The sequence below is a fragment of the Triturus cristatus genome, chromosome 1_2 (assembly GCF_964204655.1).
Source record: "Triturus cristatus chromosome 1_2, aTriCri1.1, whole genome shotgun sequence".
NCBI classification, from domain to species: Eukaryota; Metazoa; Chordata; class Amphibia; order Caudata; family Salamandridae; genus Triturus; species Triturus cristatus.
Window position 1 is genome coordinate 293,734,892 of NC_140580.1, and position 17,604 is coordinate 293,752,495.

Below are 17,604 nucleotides of genomic sequence, written 5' to 3' on the forward strand. Positions count from 1 at the left end.
GAAATACAGTTCTTGGCAGAGAATAGGCTGATGTCAGGCTTCGTGAGCCGCGCAGAGAATGAGACAAAGTTCATGGTCACAGATGCAGGCTCGAACTGGAGTTTTCAGAGGCAGAAGGCAAGAAGAGTTTTGATGACAGAATCAGGGCCTACTTGCCTGGACTGTAAAATGGCATAAGTGAGCCATATAAAGCCGGTGGCCTTTTGTACTTAGGAATGGGATATCCGGCCTATTCATGTCGGATCTGACAGAGGACATGTTGACGGTGGGCGCACATGTATTTGCGTCTTTATAACTGGAACTGGAGGGAACATACATGTACTTGTGACATGCACATAGAACCGTTGGGGTCCAAGATAGGGGACATAACTGACCAGAAAAAACCATATTTCCACATTCCCTCCTTGTCCCCTACTTGCCCGTTAAGAGATATCAATCTTCATTAATCCATTGATCTGTTCATGTAGCATCATTTGTTCTTCTTTCTTCTTCCGGGATTTTGAATGAAATCTTGGTGGTGGAATATACGATGTGGCACACAGACCACAGATCGCTGGACCACATTGTAGACATAGACAGCAACTGAATAGTATGAGAAGGCCAATACCTAGGAAAGATAGAACTCTCCATCCCCAGGCTGATATCACACTCCAAAACCAACTGGACCAAGTCCAAGTGCCTGGGTTCTGGTGTATCTGATTTACAATCTCATGAAGGCGAGTTATGGCTTTATATACTGATGGCGAATTTTCTGGTATGAATACGCAGCAGCTTGATCCGATGACCCTACAAGCTCCGCCCCTATCAGCCAGGATGACGTCAAGGACAAGACGATTTTGAAGCACAACAATCCGCATAGCAGACTGCTCTTCTGTTAAATTGCCTAAGGCGGAAATAGTTTCATTCACTACTGCTTCAAGGGTTCTAGTTAATCTACGTATTAGTTTACTATTAGTAACAGTACCTATATAGGGAAAGATGCCTTTATTGAAATCTGTGTATTTTTCCCATGCTGTTTCAGTGTAATCGACAATCGGGAGATCTCTCCGCTCTCTATTGTGTACTAAATGAATATTTCTATAATAATCAGGAGGAGCTAGGAAAACAGGTGGCAAAAGGAATGCAATGTAGCAGGTACCATCCCAGTCTAGAGGCAGACGCATATATGCAGTCTGACCACATATAAAGTAGGAGTGGTGATAAGCTCTAAATGAAGATTTGCCTTGATCACTGAATTCTACTATAGTAGTGCATTTACTATGGCCCATATGTATGGAACCAACCTTTCTTACACATAATTCCCCTTTTGCTGGGAATACTGACATGGTGGGTAAGACTAGTTCAACTTCGGATATGACATTTAAAATCATGGGATTAGGTGTAAAATTACCTAATCCATATACTTCATTTTCTAGATTAGTTCCTGTTCTTTTGGGGCGACCCTCCTTGTCAGGGTAGCAGACCTTGAGTAAAACTAGGTTCAGATTTCCCCATACCCATTGATCTTGGTAAACAGCTGTGTCTGAATCTATGGAATTGATTAAACTAAACCATGCTCCACAGGAGCCGTTATGTGTAAATGGGTGTGGAAAGAATGGCAGGACTCCTTCATAATTCTGATAGGGAGGGAGCCGACCACACACCCAACAATTAGTGGCATTACTAGTCTGATGGGAATGATGTAACATACTAATGAAAGTGTTATTGCGCAGCGCAAGTCTATAAGACAATTCATGCGGAGGTAAGTCACTAAAAGAATGTTCAGCAGTAACATTATAAACTTGTCTAGAAATAGGGTAATATATGTGCAACAATATGCTTGCAGTAATTATTAAAAGACTCAAGAAAAACAAGATTATTAATGTCACTATGCAATGGCTACGCAGTAATTTACAATACGCCTGTCGTTTCATCATTTTTCGCGACTGTCCATGATTCAGGTCTAGAGGATACATGTCAGAGACAGATTCAACCGCTTCACCTAGGAGAGGACTTAAACAATCAAACCGTCTGACGTTCTAGGCCTCAATTTAGCTTTATAGAGTTCATTTTCAGTTTTTTCAACCAAAGGAAGTTTTGAATCAGTCTGTGAGGGAGTGCAGGGCACAATGTCTATATCCGAGGATTGTCCATGAAATTTCTTGATATGACTTGAATGAATCCAGCCCTTGCGGCCCTCGATCTTCACGGCTGTCCTTGTGGTTAGCAGAACCAACTCGGGTGTCTTCCACCTGGGCTCCAGCTGAGTCTTTCGGTCGAAATTTCTCACAAATACAATATCACCCGGAACTACGTCATGGGGTTTCACCTCAGTGTTGTCGGGAAAGGCTGCAGCTACCTGTGAACGACAAGATTGTAGTGCAGACATCAAGGAAGCCAAGTAATCTGTCAGCATATTACAGTCAACATCAGTTATTTTGCGTGGAATAGGCGTCCCCCACATATTTGGTGGTCTGCCGAAGATCACCTCATACGGGGATAGCCCTGTTCGAGAGTGTGCTACCATTCTCATGTAAAAGAGTGCAACTGGTAATGCTACTACCCAGTCGACACCTTTCTCTCTGCATATTTTGGACAGTCTTATTTTCAGTATCTGATTATGTCTTTCTACGAGACCTGCTGCCTCGGGGTGTCGGACACAGTGGAATTTCCACTGATATCCTAACAGAAGTGAAACATGTTTCATTAATTCGGATGAGAACGGCTGGCCGTTATCTGAGTGAACAACACGTGGTAAACCGTATCGTGGGAAGAATTCTCGAACCAACTGTTTGGCAGTAGTCGGGGCAGTGTAATCTGAAACCGGGTATGCCTCCGTCCAACGGGACAGAGCGCAGACGACTACGAGAACATATTTGAATCCTCGACATCGTTCCATCTGGATATAATCCATCTGGAGCACTTCAAAAGGGTGATCAGGAGGATGAAATCCACCCTGTTCTACGGGAACGCTTTTTCCTGGGTTAAACTGACAACAGATCATACAGGTACGAACGTTTTGCTTTGCTGCTGCTCGTAAATGTTTATTAAACCAAATGTGTTGAATGCTGTCTAGCATAGCTTTTTCTCCGAGATGTGCTGGACTATGTGTAGTGTTAATTATAACTTGGACCATTGAATCAGGAAGGAACCATACAGACTTTTCCTTCATCATCCATCCCTGGTCCGTTTGGATCCCTCCTAATTCAGTCCATTTCTTTATTTCGTCTTGTGTAGCATGTGTCTGTATGTCAATTACGTCAAGAGTAGGATCTTTAACTGTCATACAATGTGTCGGCATCGGGACTATTGTCTTTGTCATGTCGGGGGTTTGAGTTTGAGCAGTCTGTTTAGCTGTTCTGTCGGCTAGATCATTGCCTTGGGAAATGATATCAGTAACCTTCGTATGGGCCTTACATTTCATAATTGATATTGCAGTGGGTCGATGTATTGCATCTAATAAAGCATGAATGAGGGGTCCGTGCTGAATGTGGGCACCGTGGGAAGTTAAATAACCTCTCTCTCGCCACAGCACGCCGAAGTCATGTACAACTCCGAATGCATAACGTGAATCAGTGTATATGTTGACTTTTTTATTCGTGGCTTGAATACAGGCTTGTGTCAGAGCGATGAGCTCTGCGGCTTGAGCTGACAAAGTATTTATACGATTAGTTTCAATGACTTCAGTATCTGTTGTGACTGCGTAAGCGGCCACTAACTCTCCTGTACTTGTTCTCATACATGAACCATCTACATACAACGTCAGGTCTGGATCTGACAATGGGACATCGGTTAAGTCTTGTCTGGGTTTTGTCGTTATAGTAATAACTTCAATACAGTCATGAGCTAGTGGGTCTGTTCCGGTTACTGGCAAAAGTGTGGCAGGATTCAATGTGTTACAGCGTCTGATTTCTATATGTGGCTGAAACAATGTAAGTTCATACCCTGTAAGTCGCGCTATAGTCAAGTGTTGTGTTTGCGTTCTATTCACAAGGACTTCTACTGTGTGCGGTACTTGAACTGTCAATGGATGTCCTAACACTATGGCATCGCTTTGTCTGATTGCTAAAGCTGTCGCTGCTACTGATTTCAGGCATGCAGGCAAAGCCTGAGCTACGGGATCTAATGTACTAGAAAAATAAGCACATGGTTTGTGTGCTCCTGCTTGTTCCTGTGTGAGTACTGACAAAGCAGTACCTTCGCGTTCTGTAACAAAGAGTGTAAACTGTTTTCTGTAACAGGGCGTTGCTAAAACAGGTGCTTGACATAAAGCTTTCTTTAGGCTTTCAAAAGCTTGTGTATGTTCCTGAGTCCAAGGGAGAACAGTCGATGTGGCTGCCTCCTGGGTTGTCAACTGGATGAGTGGTTTTGCTAGAAATGCATATTGCGGGATCCACTGTCTACAGTATGAAGTGAGGCCTATGAAAGCCCGCACCTCCTTTTGTGTCTCGGGTATTGGCATGTTAACTATTAACTGAATGCGGTCTGGTGTAAGCTGCCTTCCCTCCTTGGACAGCGAGTGTCCAAGATAAATAACTCGCTGGACACAGAATTGCAGCTTAGAAGGGGACACCTTGTGCCCCTTTTCGGCTAGAAATTTTAAAACTGTCAGTGATGCTTTTTCACATTCTGGTTCGCTTCTTGCGGTGATCAGCAAATCATCGACGTATTGGAGCAGAGCGGTGTTAACTGGCATGTGGATACTATCTAGTTCTCGTTTCAGTGCTTGGCTATAGATGCTGGGGCTTTCTGTAAATCCTTGAGGTGCGCGTGAGAATTTAAAGCTACGTCCATTTAAACTAAATCCGAACAAATATTGGCTTTCCGGATCTATTGGGACGCTGAAAAAAGCATTCTTGAGATCAATTACAGTAAAGAATGTTGCTTCGGAATCAATAGCTGTCAGTAATGACGAGATATCTGGGACCACAGGGAATTGTGGCACAATGCATTTGTTTAACTCGCGCAGATCAATAACCAATCGATAGACTGGCGGGGCCTTTGGATCTGTTCGTTTAAGAATCGGAATTATCGGTGAATTACATACATTGGAGTCTGTTTCCACGACTACTCCTTGAGCAATGAGCTCGTCAATGATTTGCAGTAAAGCCACTACAGCATCTGGGGGTAACTTGTATTGTCGCATTCGTGGTAGTACCACTCCTGCCTTTAGTGTAACTCGATATGGTGTAATGTTCATGCAACCAACATCAGTAGGGCCTTGTGCCCATAGACGTGTAGGTAAAGTCTGTAGTCGGGGATCCATGTCTCTAGATACATAGTGACCTTTAAAATCACGTAAAAACAATCTTACTCCTTCCGGAGAACAACATATTATAGCTCCTAGAGCTTTTAATGTTTTTATTCCTAACAGGTTTTCTGGACATGATTTAGTAAGTAATAAATCTGTAGTTCGGGTCAGAGGTCCTATCGTAAGTGGCAGAGGTTGTGACACTTCATTAACAATAGGTTTTCCTGAAAAACCAAGGGAAATATTTTGTGAGCCTGAGAGGGGTGCCCCTGGAACTTCACTACGTTTTATAGTTGTTCGACTTGCCCCTGTATCGAGTAAAAATTTTCTATCTTGACCTAATAATTCACTGTGTACATAAGGTCCTTCTTGATCTACAGGTATCTCGATAAGGGGTAAGTCAACTTCCCTCTCTAGGCTAGTTCATGCGTAACGCTGATACTCAGGGTATTCATACTGTGCGGTCTGATACATTTGTCGTGTTGTTGTCTGTGTGGCAGCAACAGGCAATGGTGGTGCAGCTGGCACAAACTGTATTGGCTGTTGTGCGGCTGGCATGGCCTGGGCATGCTGCAGAGCTCCTTGTTCATTCTGATCTTGTCTAAGTGGCCGTGATCTTTCTTGTGTTTTACCTATGGCGATATTATGTTTTAAAACTGGACAATCGTGTACGTAATGACCTGGCTTTTTACAATAATTACATGTCCCTTTTACAGGTCCTGCTGAATCGGAATGTGTCATACCCTTTTTATGTCCTTCAGCTGGAACTGTCTGGGAAACTAACATTTTCATTTTCGTGTCTTTCATGCGTCTGTGTTCATGTTCTTGTTCCTCTCTAATTCTATTGTGATGGTACTGTAACATTTGTAACATTTGTGATGGAGTGTTACCTTGCCAGGTACTCTCGAATTTTAATACTCTATTCTTTACTGGGGGCAGGGCATTTTCTACTAATTTTGTTACAAACAGATGTGGGTATGATTCGCTACTGGCTTTTATGCCACTATTTATACCAAAACATTTTTCAAATCGGGCATAGTAATCACTAGTGTCTTCATCTTGCTTCTGTTTACAGGCTGAAATTGTACCCCAATCTTCCTTTTTCGTAGTTAATAAACGTGGCAGTACCTGTACTAATAAACCTGGCAGTGCTTTAGTTTTATCCCCAAGTCCTGCTCCTGCAGTTCGGGCCTTTTCTTCTGCTTCTAACACTGACCATTCTATCTTTTGGTCTCCTACCTCCCACTCTTTTTCCTTGAGTTTCTCATAAATACCAGCAGGCATTAATACCTTTAATATTGTCATAATGTCGGGATAGGTGTACTCTCCCATGAGTAACATGTCTTTAATTTCTCGGTGAAAACCCGCTGGGTCTTTGTCATGACTGGGTACCACTTTCTTCATTTGTAACAATTCTATTTTCGATATGGGCGTATATACAAATACGCGCTTAAACTCGTTGTCCTCGCCTTTTATTGGGTGCACTTCTCGTAAGGGATTCTGTCTATCCATGTGATACGTTGTTCTTTCCTTGACGGGCAATGAGACACGGTCTGAACATACAAAAAGAATATACTGCTTTCTTGATTCTAGAATTTCTTTAATTAATTTAGTACCTGAACCTCTCCATTTATTCATAAGCAATTCGGTCAATATGTCAGGTAAGGGACCAGGGTCCGAATGCTGACTCCGATATAGTATAATGAGTTGTTGAATCATATAAATCCCAGCTAACCTCTGTTCGTCTGGGGTGAGATTCAAAAATGTGCGTGCTACTGTATCATCACTATATTTTCCGGGACTGTCCACCCAATGGACAGCTGCCCTGGCTAAATCTTGTTCATCCATAGAATCGAGAAAATGATAACCCCTTCGTTCTTGGAGTAGTTTGTCGGCGGTTTGGAACGAATGCTCGTTAGACCTTATATTAATTATAGGTATTTGGAAATTCCTGTTATTATCTGGACATATCGGACGTATCGAGTCAGTAAGACATCTATTACTATTACAAGATCTTCCTCTACCTACATAGGCTATGGTGTCCGACTGTCCGGTGGGCGGTCCTGACCCTTCTTCCTCGCTTTGTTCGAACTCGTCTACCTCTAATCTCTCTTCGTGTAGACGTTCTATTTCTTTACGGATCTTTCGGCACATGGCTATTATACAATTCTGTTTATCATGTCTCCCTTCTGATATATTCTGGCTCCATCTTGTAAGAATTTTCATTGCTTCCGGGTCTACCCCCGGTCGGTCTTGATTTCTGATCACACAGTTTATGAGGAAACGTAACAGTTCCCCCTGTATCTCTACTTTCTGGTATTCCATAGCTCTGTTAATACATTCTGGATCTCGCCCTGTTTGGACAAAATGATATATTTTATCTAGATGCTCAGTCATTCCTGGTAGCTTTCCTAAATACACTGCGGCTCGTCTGATACGCAATGATGCCAGGGTCATTTCGTCCTCTTTACCGGGCACAGGATCATATCTGCAATCTATAAGAAGTTCCTTCAGCGTACGGGCGCTTATGAGTTTGGGTGTACGTGAATGTGCTGACTCTTGAAAAGTAAGTTTATTTATTCTGGGTGGCGTAGAAAAGATATTGGTAGCACCTCCCGTGGCCCCATCTGGGGTGTCGGGTGTGAAAGGATTCGTCGAACGTGACACAGCAACTACAGGTGTGGACACAGCCATAGAAGTAGCTGTAGGAGCGGATACAGAAACAGATGTGCTAGCCAGAACTTGTGACTCGATTTGTTGCTGTAGGGATACGGGTGCTGGATCTTGGCGTTGGACCTCCCTGTTATGCGGTCTATGCGGGGCGGAATTAGCATATTCGGGAGCTGCGTCATCTAAATATGAGGAAAGAAAAACGTCTTCTGCTGTTCTAGGATGCCCCTTAGGATGTACCTTTATTGGGAACAATGGGGGTGGCAAGTCTTTCGGTATTTCTGGAGTAGCCTTAGGTAATCCTTCGGCCAGAAGGGGATACATACCATTCATAAGGGCATTTCTTTGTCTGTCTACTTGTTCTGATTTCACTCGGATACCTTCCTCAATTAATAGATTCTCTCGAACTTTATTTGAACTTTCTTTATTCTTTTCTTCCTGTCTACGTGCTTTTTCTGTGCGTCTATGAGATTCTTTACGCCATAACTCAACGGCGTCTTTCTGTGACTGTCTGACCTTCCTTTTCCATAACTCTTCCTCAACTTTCATGATGCACTCTGCATCCCAGGTTCCCGCTGTGGGCCACCTCTGACTTTCTGGTAATCCCTTGGTGTAGTCTACCCATAAATCAAGAAATAATATAGCGTCTAAGCCATGTTTGTGATACATAAAGTGCCCTGGAGTGTCCCTAGGAGGAATAGGAACGGCTTCTTCGAGAACCCCTTTTCTAGTAGTGATCTGTCTTAATTTCGAAAAGAGCGGCATATTGAGAACTGACCTTATACTTGATTTTGACCAACTGACCTGATACTTGAATTTGAACAGACTTAATACAATTAACACGATAATGAACAGTCATTCATACCACAATATGCAGGACGTTTTTAAACACATTTAAACATTTGACATTAAACCTTTAACTGAAACAACAATGATGATCGTCTGCATAACTAATCACCAAGCTTAATTCTTGATACTTCGGAATACTTGATATACTGCTAAACAGTACAGATACACTGCTAAAACAGTGCAGACCGGATTTGTGTACCCAAACCCGTCTTGACCGGCACAACCTATGTGCACGTCAGAAATGCCTCCCCAGCAATGGTACTCACCGGGTAGCTTCGGAAACGGAAGGCCTCGGTAACTTGAACTTGAACCGGACTGGACTCGACTCGACTCGTCGGACACTGGGCTTGACTTCGGACTGGTGGGTCTCTGTATACCTCGGATCTTGCTCTCTCAGCTAGGCTCTGGTCGGGATACTTCGCACTTCTCACCGCCTCGTCTGGGTGTTGATCGCAGTCTCAGTCGCCCCCGCTTGACCGGAGGGAGATACAGGAAATCCTGCTGGTACGCGTTATTGTCCGTCCAGCTGTGGCAGGAGACCGGGCCTGCAACTCACCGCCGGCGCGTGAGATGAGAAAGTGTCCCTATTCGGGCGCCATTCATGTGGTAAATAATTTTCCTTTACCAGGACTGAATTTGATACAGAAACATAATAAAATAGATCAGTAAAATGAGAGGCAGAATCCGTGGTATTAGAGGTTCGGAATGGGCTTTATTCCAATAATCGATTATAATCGGATGCTCCAAGTTCCATCACCACGGGGGTTCAGGAAGTGAAGTACATACATTATTGACATGAAATGGCTTTTATAGTACATACATTACAATGAAGCGAATGCAATAGGCGTAACAATTGATAAGGAAAATGACGAGTTGTCTGCGTAACCGAAAATGGGTGGAACAAGGAGTAAAAAGGAACATAATTGGTTATGATGTCACCTATAGGTGGATCTATAAGATAATACTTGGCATAGATGCGCGCGCAGCAGTATGACGTGTAATTGACGTGTAACTAGGGGGTGAAGGGGACTTGACATTTAGCTCTACATGTGGAGACAAGAAGTCTGAGGGGTCAAGTCAACCTAATCCCAAATCATATCTAACATCCTATGTTTAAAGAACTATGTTATCCATAAAGAAGGACTCTCGGACAGAATCTATTCTATACTGACTGTGCGTGCGTGTACAAGCGTCTAAGTGTCTACACTAAATGCGAGGGGGTAGAAATATTCCATGGTAACAGGACTATGAATTACTTGCATGAGGGCAGAGAAGCCGGGCCCTTTGCTTGGTAACTGGAAGAATGTTTACTTAAACTACTAGGCAGGAATGCATCGGCTGAGGGGGAAGCAGATAATTCGAAGGTGAAATACAGTTCTTGGCAGAGAATAGGCTGATGTCAGGCTTCGTGAGCCGCGCAGAGAATGAGACAAAGTTCATGGTCACAGATGCAGGCTCGAACTGGAGTTTTCAGAGGCAGAAGGCAAGAAGAGTTTTGATGACAGAATCAGGGCCTACTTGCCTGGACTGTAAAATGGCATAAGTGAGCCATATAAAGCCGGTGGCCTTTTGTACTTAGGAATGGGATATCCGGCCTATTCATGTCGGATCTGACAGAGGACATGTTGACGGTGGGCGCACATGTATTTGCGTCTTTATAACTGGAACTGGAGGGAACATACATGTACTTGTGACATGCACATAGAACCGTTGGGGTCCAAGATAGGGGACATAACTGACCAGAAAAATCCATATTTCCACAAGAGGGTGGTAAAACTTCCGACTCTGCATCACTGATTGAGATATTATCGGAAACAATTTGGACGCTGCCATTTTTTGGTAACCTATCCGCCCTGTTTCCTTGGTCCCCCACCCCCGTTTAAGTTTTCTGAACTGTATTATGGATTTTGTCCCTTATTTTGAATCCGTGTGAGTCCATATTCAGTGTCTCTTCCACCGAGGAAATTTGTTTTTCAATTGCTCCAACAGCCGCGGTTAGGTAACTGAGCAAAGTCAAACTCGAATTTTTGGTCTTACTATGAGATTTCGATGGATGGCTGGCTGTTGTCTTTCTTCTTCCCATTTTATTCATCTCTATTCCGTCCAGCCAGCTCAAAAGATTCAAGTTACCTGCTTACCCCCTCGTATGTGAATGGTTTAAATTTACTCTGAACTGGCCCAGAAACTAGTCGATAGAAACAACAAAGTACATTATTGTTAAAGGCATCATCACATAAATGTTTCTAAAACAAGATAACCTTTTTCATTTTTTTCAACAAAAATGTAAAAATGTGGGTTTGAGTTTTTCTTTTAATTTTGTGTTTTATTCTTTTCTTTTTTGTGTAGCTCTGTTGCCATGACCCCAGGTGAGACAGTCTTATCAGCCCTGAAGACACTGACTATTAACCTGGAGGAACTTAAAAGAGAGGAACATGATCTACCCACAGAAGATGGTATGTAAAGGGACAAGATGCAGACTGACTAAATGAAGCAGAGTAGCCCAGCCAGTAAATGTTAGCACACATTTGTTTATGTTAAAAATAATGCAGCCGGAGAGGATGAAGTGAGGAGTTTCCAGTGATGCTGGTTATAAAAAGCCAACGCATTTCTCAAGGAAATCTTTCAGAAGCCTTTTGAAAAAGGAGAGGGAATGGGATGAAGGGCAATGTTAGCAGGCAGGGTATTGTACAAATGCATACAAAACTGGTACAGGTATATGTGCAGAATACACAAAACTAGGTCTGTATATGCATGACTTGGTATGTTGAGCAAGATAGCAGCTGTGGCAGACTGGATGGGCTATTGAAGGCAAAGCGCTGGATATTTTATGCTATGTACAAATGCAGAGCTCTTGCTACTATTTTTATTGTCAACAAAGCTTTCAGGATCTAGGTTCCTTTTGGGTTCTAGGGTAACCATTGACAGCAGTTAAAACAGGCACTGTATTTTGTTGTGTTGTACATGTTTTTCGGTAGGTGTAGGGCAAGGTACGAATGTAAATTGCAATGTACTACAGCGCTATAAATCCTCATTGTTTCCGTTTTTTGGGGTTATTTATAGTGAATGTAAAAAAACATTTTGCAAAATATCTTTTCTCTTTTGACACAAATAATTTTCACTAATTCTTTTCCTTAAAGGGCAGAAACGTTCTTCTTAATCATAGTGTTATGTGAAATCAAAGTTTATTGTATAGGCAAATTAAAAACCCAATATAAATATAATACACAATAATTTCCAACATCTTTGAACAGTGTCAGCGAATTTTACAGTTTGGACAATCAATCACATATTGTTCACACTTATTGCGTCCAGACTGTCAGTAAGGTTTTGTATCCTCATGGTATTAGGCATCAGCCGTAACCAATAATTCCTTTCTGCAAGGACAACAAGTATTGGTACATACTAGTACATGGTACATGGAACGGAGATCCTATATGATATTTTTTTGTTTAACTGTTTATTAAGCAGTTTTCAATGTTTCCATTTAGGCAGTACATATGAAAGATGGCATTTGTAATAGAGTACAAGGTTCAGCATACAGTAGTGACAATCAAATATCAGACCTGTCAACTTTAACAACAAACATCTCACCATGTGAGGGGGCGTGGCTTCAAAGGGGGCGGGGCCTCATGCCCAGAAGTATCTAGGAGACACTTTTACCCCCTCTAAAAAATAAAAAGCTTGAAGAGGCTAGTGCCGATGTCCTGGGGTGTTTTCACGCCCCTTAATGGACGTCGGCAGTTCAAATCCTTGGAAAACGAGCTGGAAATCCACTATTTTCTGTGGTTTTCAGCTCTTTTTCCCTGCCACCGTGTGATATTGGCTCCTCACCGGGTGATCATGTAATGGGAGCCGATATCGTGTGTCACACGGTGGCACCGTGTGAGTTGTCAGGTCTGAAATATTTAGCGGTTCCAAGTGAATGTCTGGACAGGCTTTGGGTATTTTCTTCTTCTGGAATGAATTCCAAGACAAAGTGTGCAGGTTGAAGATGCGTTTTTGTGACCCATTTGCATAGTTTTGAGTCACAGAGGCAAAAGAAGAGTGACAGCCAACACGTGTTTCGCCCCTTTTACATGGCCATCCGGCCTGGGGCTTCCTCAGGGCGTGGTGAATAAGCTTCTCAATTAGGACGGATCCTGGCATGCCAACGGACTAATAGTGATACGAAGGCGACTTGCCAAGACCCATTTTAAGGGTTTAATACTTACTTTATCCAGGAACCATCAGACTATTAAATCAATTAGAATGTTATTTATGCTTATTGGAGGTTGTAGTGAAATGTCCCTGTCAGTGTGGGGCGTACAGATATTTTGTTGAGCACATCCCCGTATCAGCAAAATCGAGGCTGAATAGCAGGGATGGCAGAGTGCACCCTTAAGCCCTCTAGTTGTGCTCATGTTTTTTGTTGTATATTATGATTCCAATCTTTGACAGTACTAGTGTCTTTGTGCAGTTGCTGATTCAGTTGCAATAATGGTAATGGTATATCATATGCCGTTTGTTACTCCCAGAAAACCTCTCTCCTACATCGTCAACCTACTGCCATTCTCCTGCCCTCCCACTGAACCCAATTCACAGAACTGCAGCAGAGCCGCGCTCTTGAGCCGGCACAGAGCGCTGCTCTCTGACGCCCTTGCACACTTCACAATGGTGCTTGGTGGAGCTGAAGGCAGACCTCCAAAGCTTTCGGCTCTCCCTCAAACATACAAGCGCTATTCCTATGGCTGCCGTGCTACTACGGCATCCATTCCCCTTGGGAAGCTGAAGGGGGGGTGTTGGGTGTTCTGCAGAGCGCGCACACCTGCTGCTAAGGCCGGGAAAGCCGTGAAGACTCATAAGTCCATAAGCAAAGGGGAGCAGGATTTCGAGCTGACTGCAGGGTGGAGATGGCGGCAGCCACATAGGTGGGTTAATTCTTATCTTTTTTGAAGTGCGCCCGCTTTTTACTTCTACATCGAAGTATTATAATTTTTAAAACTATTGCATGGGGAGAAAGTCATGTATTAATCTCGACAGAGAGCTGGAGTCAAAGTTCTTTCATTGGCTTTCAGTGAAGAGCAATATGGAGTCTGCAAGGGGAGTGGGGGAGGGGGGGTCATAACAAGGTATTAAAAAAAAGAGAAAGGGGGAGTGAATGGATTTTTATTACCAAAGCTGAGTAGAACTGAGAAGAACATACATTAGATTGGAGACTGAAATGTGATGAACTAGAAAAGAGGAATCAAGATAGAATATATAGCCAAAACGCAAAAGGTATCAAACACGGAGGAGGCAGAGCACGGGTGGTAGAGAATCAAGATGCCCCTGGGAGTTCTGCGTAATGTAATAACACAATGGGGGGCCTGGGTTAAAAAGATAGAAGTACTGCCAATAAGGATTTCCAGGAGTTTCCAATAGTACACCTTTAACAAAATCTATAAAAGTCTTTTGTAGGTAAACACTTTGAAAAGAGCCCAAAACAAAACGAAAGAAGCCATCATAAGTGGAAGGGAGGCGAGAAGTGTAACCCTTTAAGCTTCAGATCTTGCTCTAGACACGTTTTTTTGGAAACATTAGACTTGGTAGGTATTAATACGACTTTGCCCGACTCAAGACTGCTCTTACCTCAGCTATTTATTTTATTCATTTATTAGATTTTTATATAGTGCGAACATGGCCAAGAGGGTATCAAAATGCTTTGCAGATGAGCGAAGAGGTAAGTCAGTCAATAATAAACAGTAATAACAATCACAATAAAAGTACAGGAGGCAGTGGAGCCCAGGCGGGGGTGGAGAACTACCTAGAGTCCAACCAAACAAGGTAAGGGTGAGAGAGAGAGAGAGAGGTGGGGCAGGCAATAATAAACAATAATCTCAATCACAACGATAGTACCGGACGAAGCAGTACCCATCCGGCGTGAGGAAATCCCTCTAGTCCTTTCAAAAGATCAACAGAACAGGCAAAGTGTCAGGAGATAGATTACCAGTGCGGCCAGTGTGCATTATCGGTGTATGAGAGTCGAGATCTAGCGCAAGAATTTGTTAATCAATTCTTGCGTTAGATCCCATGATCTTGCTATCTTCGCCTATGGCAGATGGATCAATTCAAGAAGGGAGAACCCTGGGAAATGGTGGGACAATTCGAAGTGTGCAAGCAAGAATCCAGAATAAATGATTAATGATGATCCTAGCAAGACCAACTGACTTACTGGGCCAAGCGCTGCTATGGAAAGTAATGGAGCCATTGCTTCTAACCAACTTCCTCCCTAAATCAGCTTCTCCATCATCGTCCATGTTGGATATAATGCCATTAATGCAAAAAACCGCTACAAGGAATATTCAAAGTGATAATGTTAAAGAAAGATGACTTAAAGTCTCAATAAACATATCTACAGGGTATTGCGACAAAGCTAAAGGAAATAAATTGTGCCGCATGCCGACCCTAGTGAGATCCTTAGTAAGAAGCAATGATACTGCAGAGCAGGAAGGATTAATGGTGATTGTGAAGGCCAGGGGCGTAACACAGACCCCCGCATCCCCCGCAGTGCGGGGGTGGCCCCAAGCTCCAGGGGGCCCCCTCAGCACTGCACTTCGGATGGGGAGCTGCTGATAAGAGTCCGGAGGGGCCCCTCCACGTACCTTGCAGGGGGGCCCCCTCAATTATCGTTACGCCACTGGTGAAGGCCGCACAAAAAGTGAAGGCATCTTAACAGTCTTTATCGCCAAACAACCTATGATTTTTAAAAATTCTTTACACTTTTACATAACACAAATAACATACAACAAAGACTGTGACAATCACATGCTTGGTTCATCATGACAATGATAACGATATGTACACTCAGACCACTTGTAGTTGCCTTCACTTGCACTGGTGTAAAATCATTATCCCACCCACCTCAACTTCATTATCGTTCATACCACATTTTTACTTAGACCTTCGATATACCTGAGATTTCCCTTGCATGTCCTGGCAACCCAAACCTGTCCTCCTTGATAGGGTCCTATGAAGAGAGAGAAGCCTCCGCAGAAGCCTCAGACACCAATCCTCCTTCCGCCTCCTTTGAAACCTTGAAACCTTTGAATGCTGCCCATTCAAAGGTTTTCAGTTGTCCTCCCCAAATTTCCGGTTTGTCTCCTCGGCCAATACCCATTCTACGGTATCCCATACCCAGTTGGCCACCATAGGGCTCCGTGTTCCCATCCACCTCATAGCAACCTGCTTATTAGCCAGGAGTAATACCAACTGAAGTAACTTATAGTGCATTTTATTTGTTTAGGATGCCACACGATGTCCAGTAGGCACTGTTTGGGGGCATGGTCCAATGGAAACCCGGTCTCCGCTTTATCCGTTCCACCATTTCCAGCCCATACGGATGCAACTCTCCACAAAACCATGCCATATGCAAGAATGTAAGTCCTCTCTGTCTACGGCGGGGCATGTAGTCGAACATCCCACATATATTCTGTTGAGTTTAAGGGGTATGAGATATGTGTGATGCAAACAGTTAAAGTGAAGTACTTTAAACCTGCCATTCCCAGAGACCATCTTAACCACTGCACAAGTCTGTTTCCATTCCTTGCAAAGGAGTTGTTCTCCCATGTCTTCCCCCCATTCCTCCCTGGCTGCTAATGTCATCTAGGCCTATCCTTCCAGATCTCTCTCACTGTTTACGCAATTTTAGCATATTGTAAATATTGTCCACGGCCCATGGAGAAGACGTCCTGAGCTTCCTCATACAGGAAGAGTCGCTCCCCTGAGTACAAATCTCAGAAGCATCTATCTAAAGCCTCCTTCCTGCCATCGAGCGATAGAGATGGCGAAGCCTATGTCCTTAAAGGGCTTCAATGTCTAGATGTCCACGTCCCTGGAAAAGGACAGTGTTGCAGTGCTCTAGGAATTATTATCTCCCAGACCTGCCCCTGCATCAGCAATTCCATCAGGGGCATGTCTATGTATGTCCCTCGCAGCAGTCACTTTTTTACTATCGTCCGTATCAGCCAGCCATGTTACTTGAAAGGGCTTGGCCGAGTGGTGTGCAAGATGGCCGCATATTTCTGAGCTCCGGCTCAGAGCTAACCATCTGTTAACATCCTGCAGCTAGGGGATGAAGCTGCACCGGTACGACACCCTCTTGGCTTTCTGTCTGCAGCCGGGTGCGGTGGAGTGAGCTGCGAGCCCCAATGCTGGCGAGGGAGAAGGTGATGGAGCCTTGTGGCCTTGGGCCCAAGATGGTGGGAGCAGTAACAGCTCGGGACTGAGGGTGGCCATCTGAATGAGGCCAGGGCAGCGGCGACAGCGGGCAGAGAACCACGGACAGTCGCCAGTAAGTGACACTTCCCAGCTGCCCGTTGACTGGACTGCAGGAGGTTTGGCTGCACTCTAATGTGGCCCTTGCCTGTGATGGGCTCCTCTCTTGGTCGTGATACCTGGGCACACAGCCTGGCCTCCCCGCAGTAGAGTAGGCCTCTGGCGGTGCCAGGAGAGCTGGATCGAGCCTCTCCTGCAGAAACGGGGACAACCGCCCAGGTAAAGCCATAGGACGCTTAGATCTAGGATGCATTCAGGACTGCTTGGCTGCAGCAGGTGGCACGGAGGTGGGGGATAGGCTAATGATGATAGCACTGAGACTGGGGATGCTGATGGAGTTGGTTGGTGGCGGCCTGCAGGTGAAAGGGGCTGCCCCCACGTAGAAAGAGAGGTGGGGGGCAACTGGTGGATGCAGCAAATTTAGAACTCCCCTCTTTGGAATAGACACAACGATCCAGGAAGTTATGGTGAGGCCCCTTGTGATGGGGAGGCCCTATTAATGAGTGGACTATGCTGGGGGCATGGCGGTTTACCTAGGAGAGGAACCCTTCCTCCTGCGCCGG

At 44.1% G+C, this 17,604-nt stretch overlaps 1 protein-coding gene across 6 annotated transcripts in view; it reads left to right on the top strand.

The window, feature by feature from the left end:
- The window catches only part of ECD (ecdysoneless cell cycle regulator), a 444,921-nt gene that overhangs the window by 262,280 nt on the left and 165,037 nt on the right, over window positions 1-17,604 (top strand). For all 6 annotated transcript variants that reach the window (XM_085603785.1, XM_085603784.1, XM_085603781.1 and 3 more), the window contains one exon: window positions 11,096-11,202. In XM_085603785.1, coding sequence (XP_085459911.1) covers window positions 11,096-11,202 — 107 coding nt within the window. The remainder of the gene's footprint in view (window positions 1-11,095; window positions 11,203-17,604) is intronic.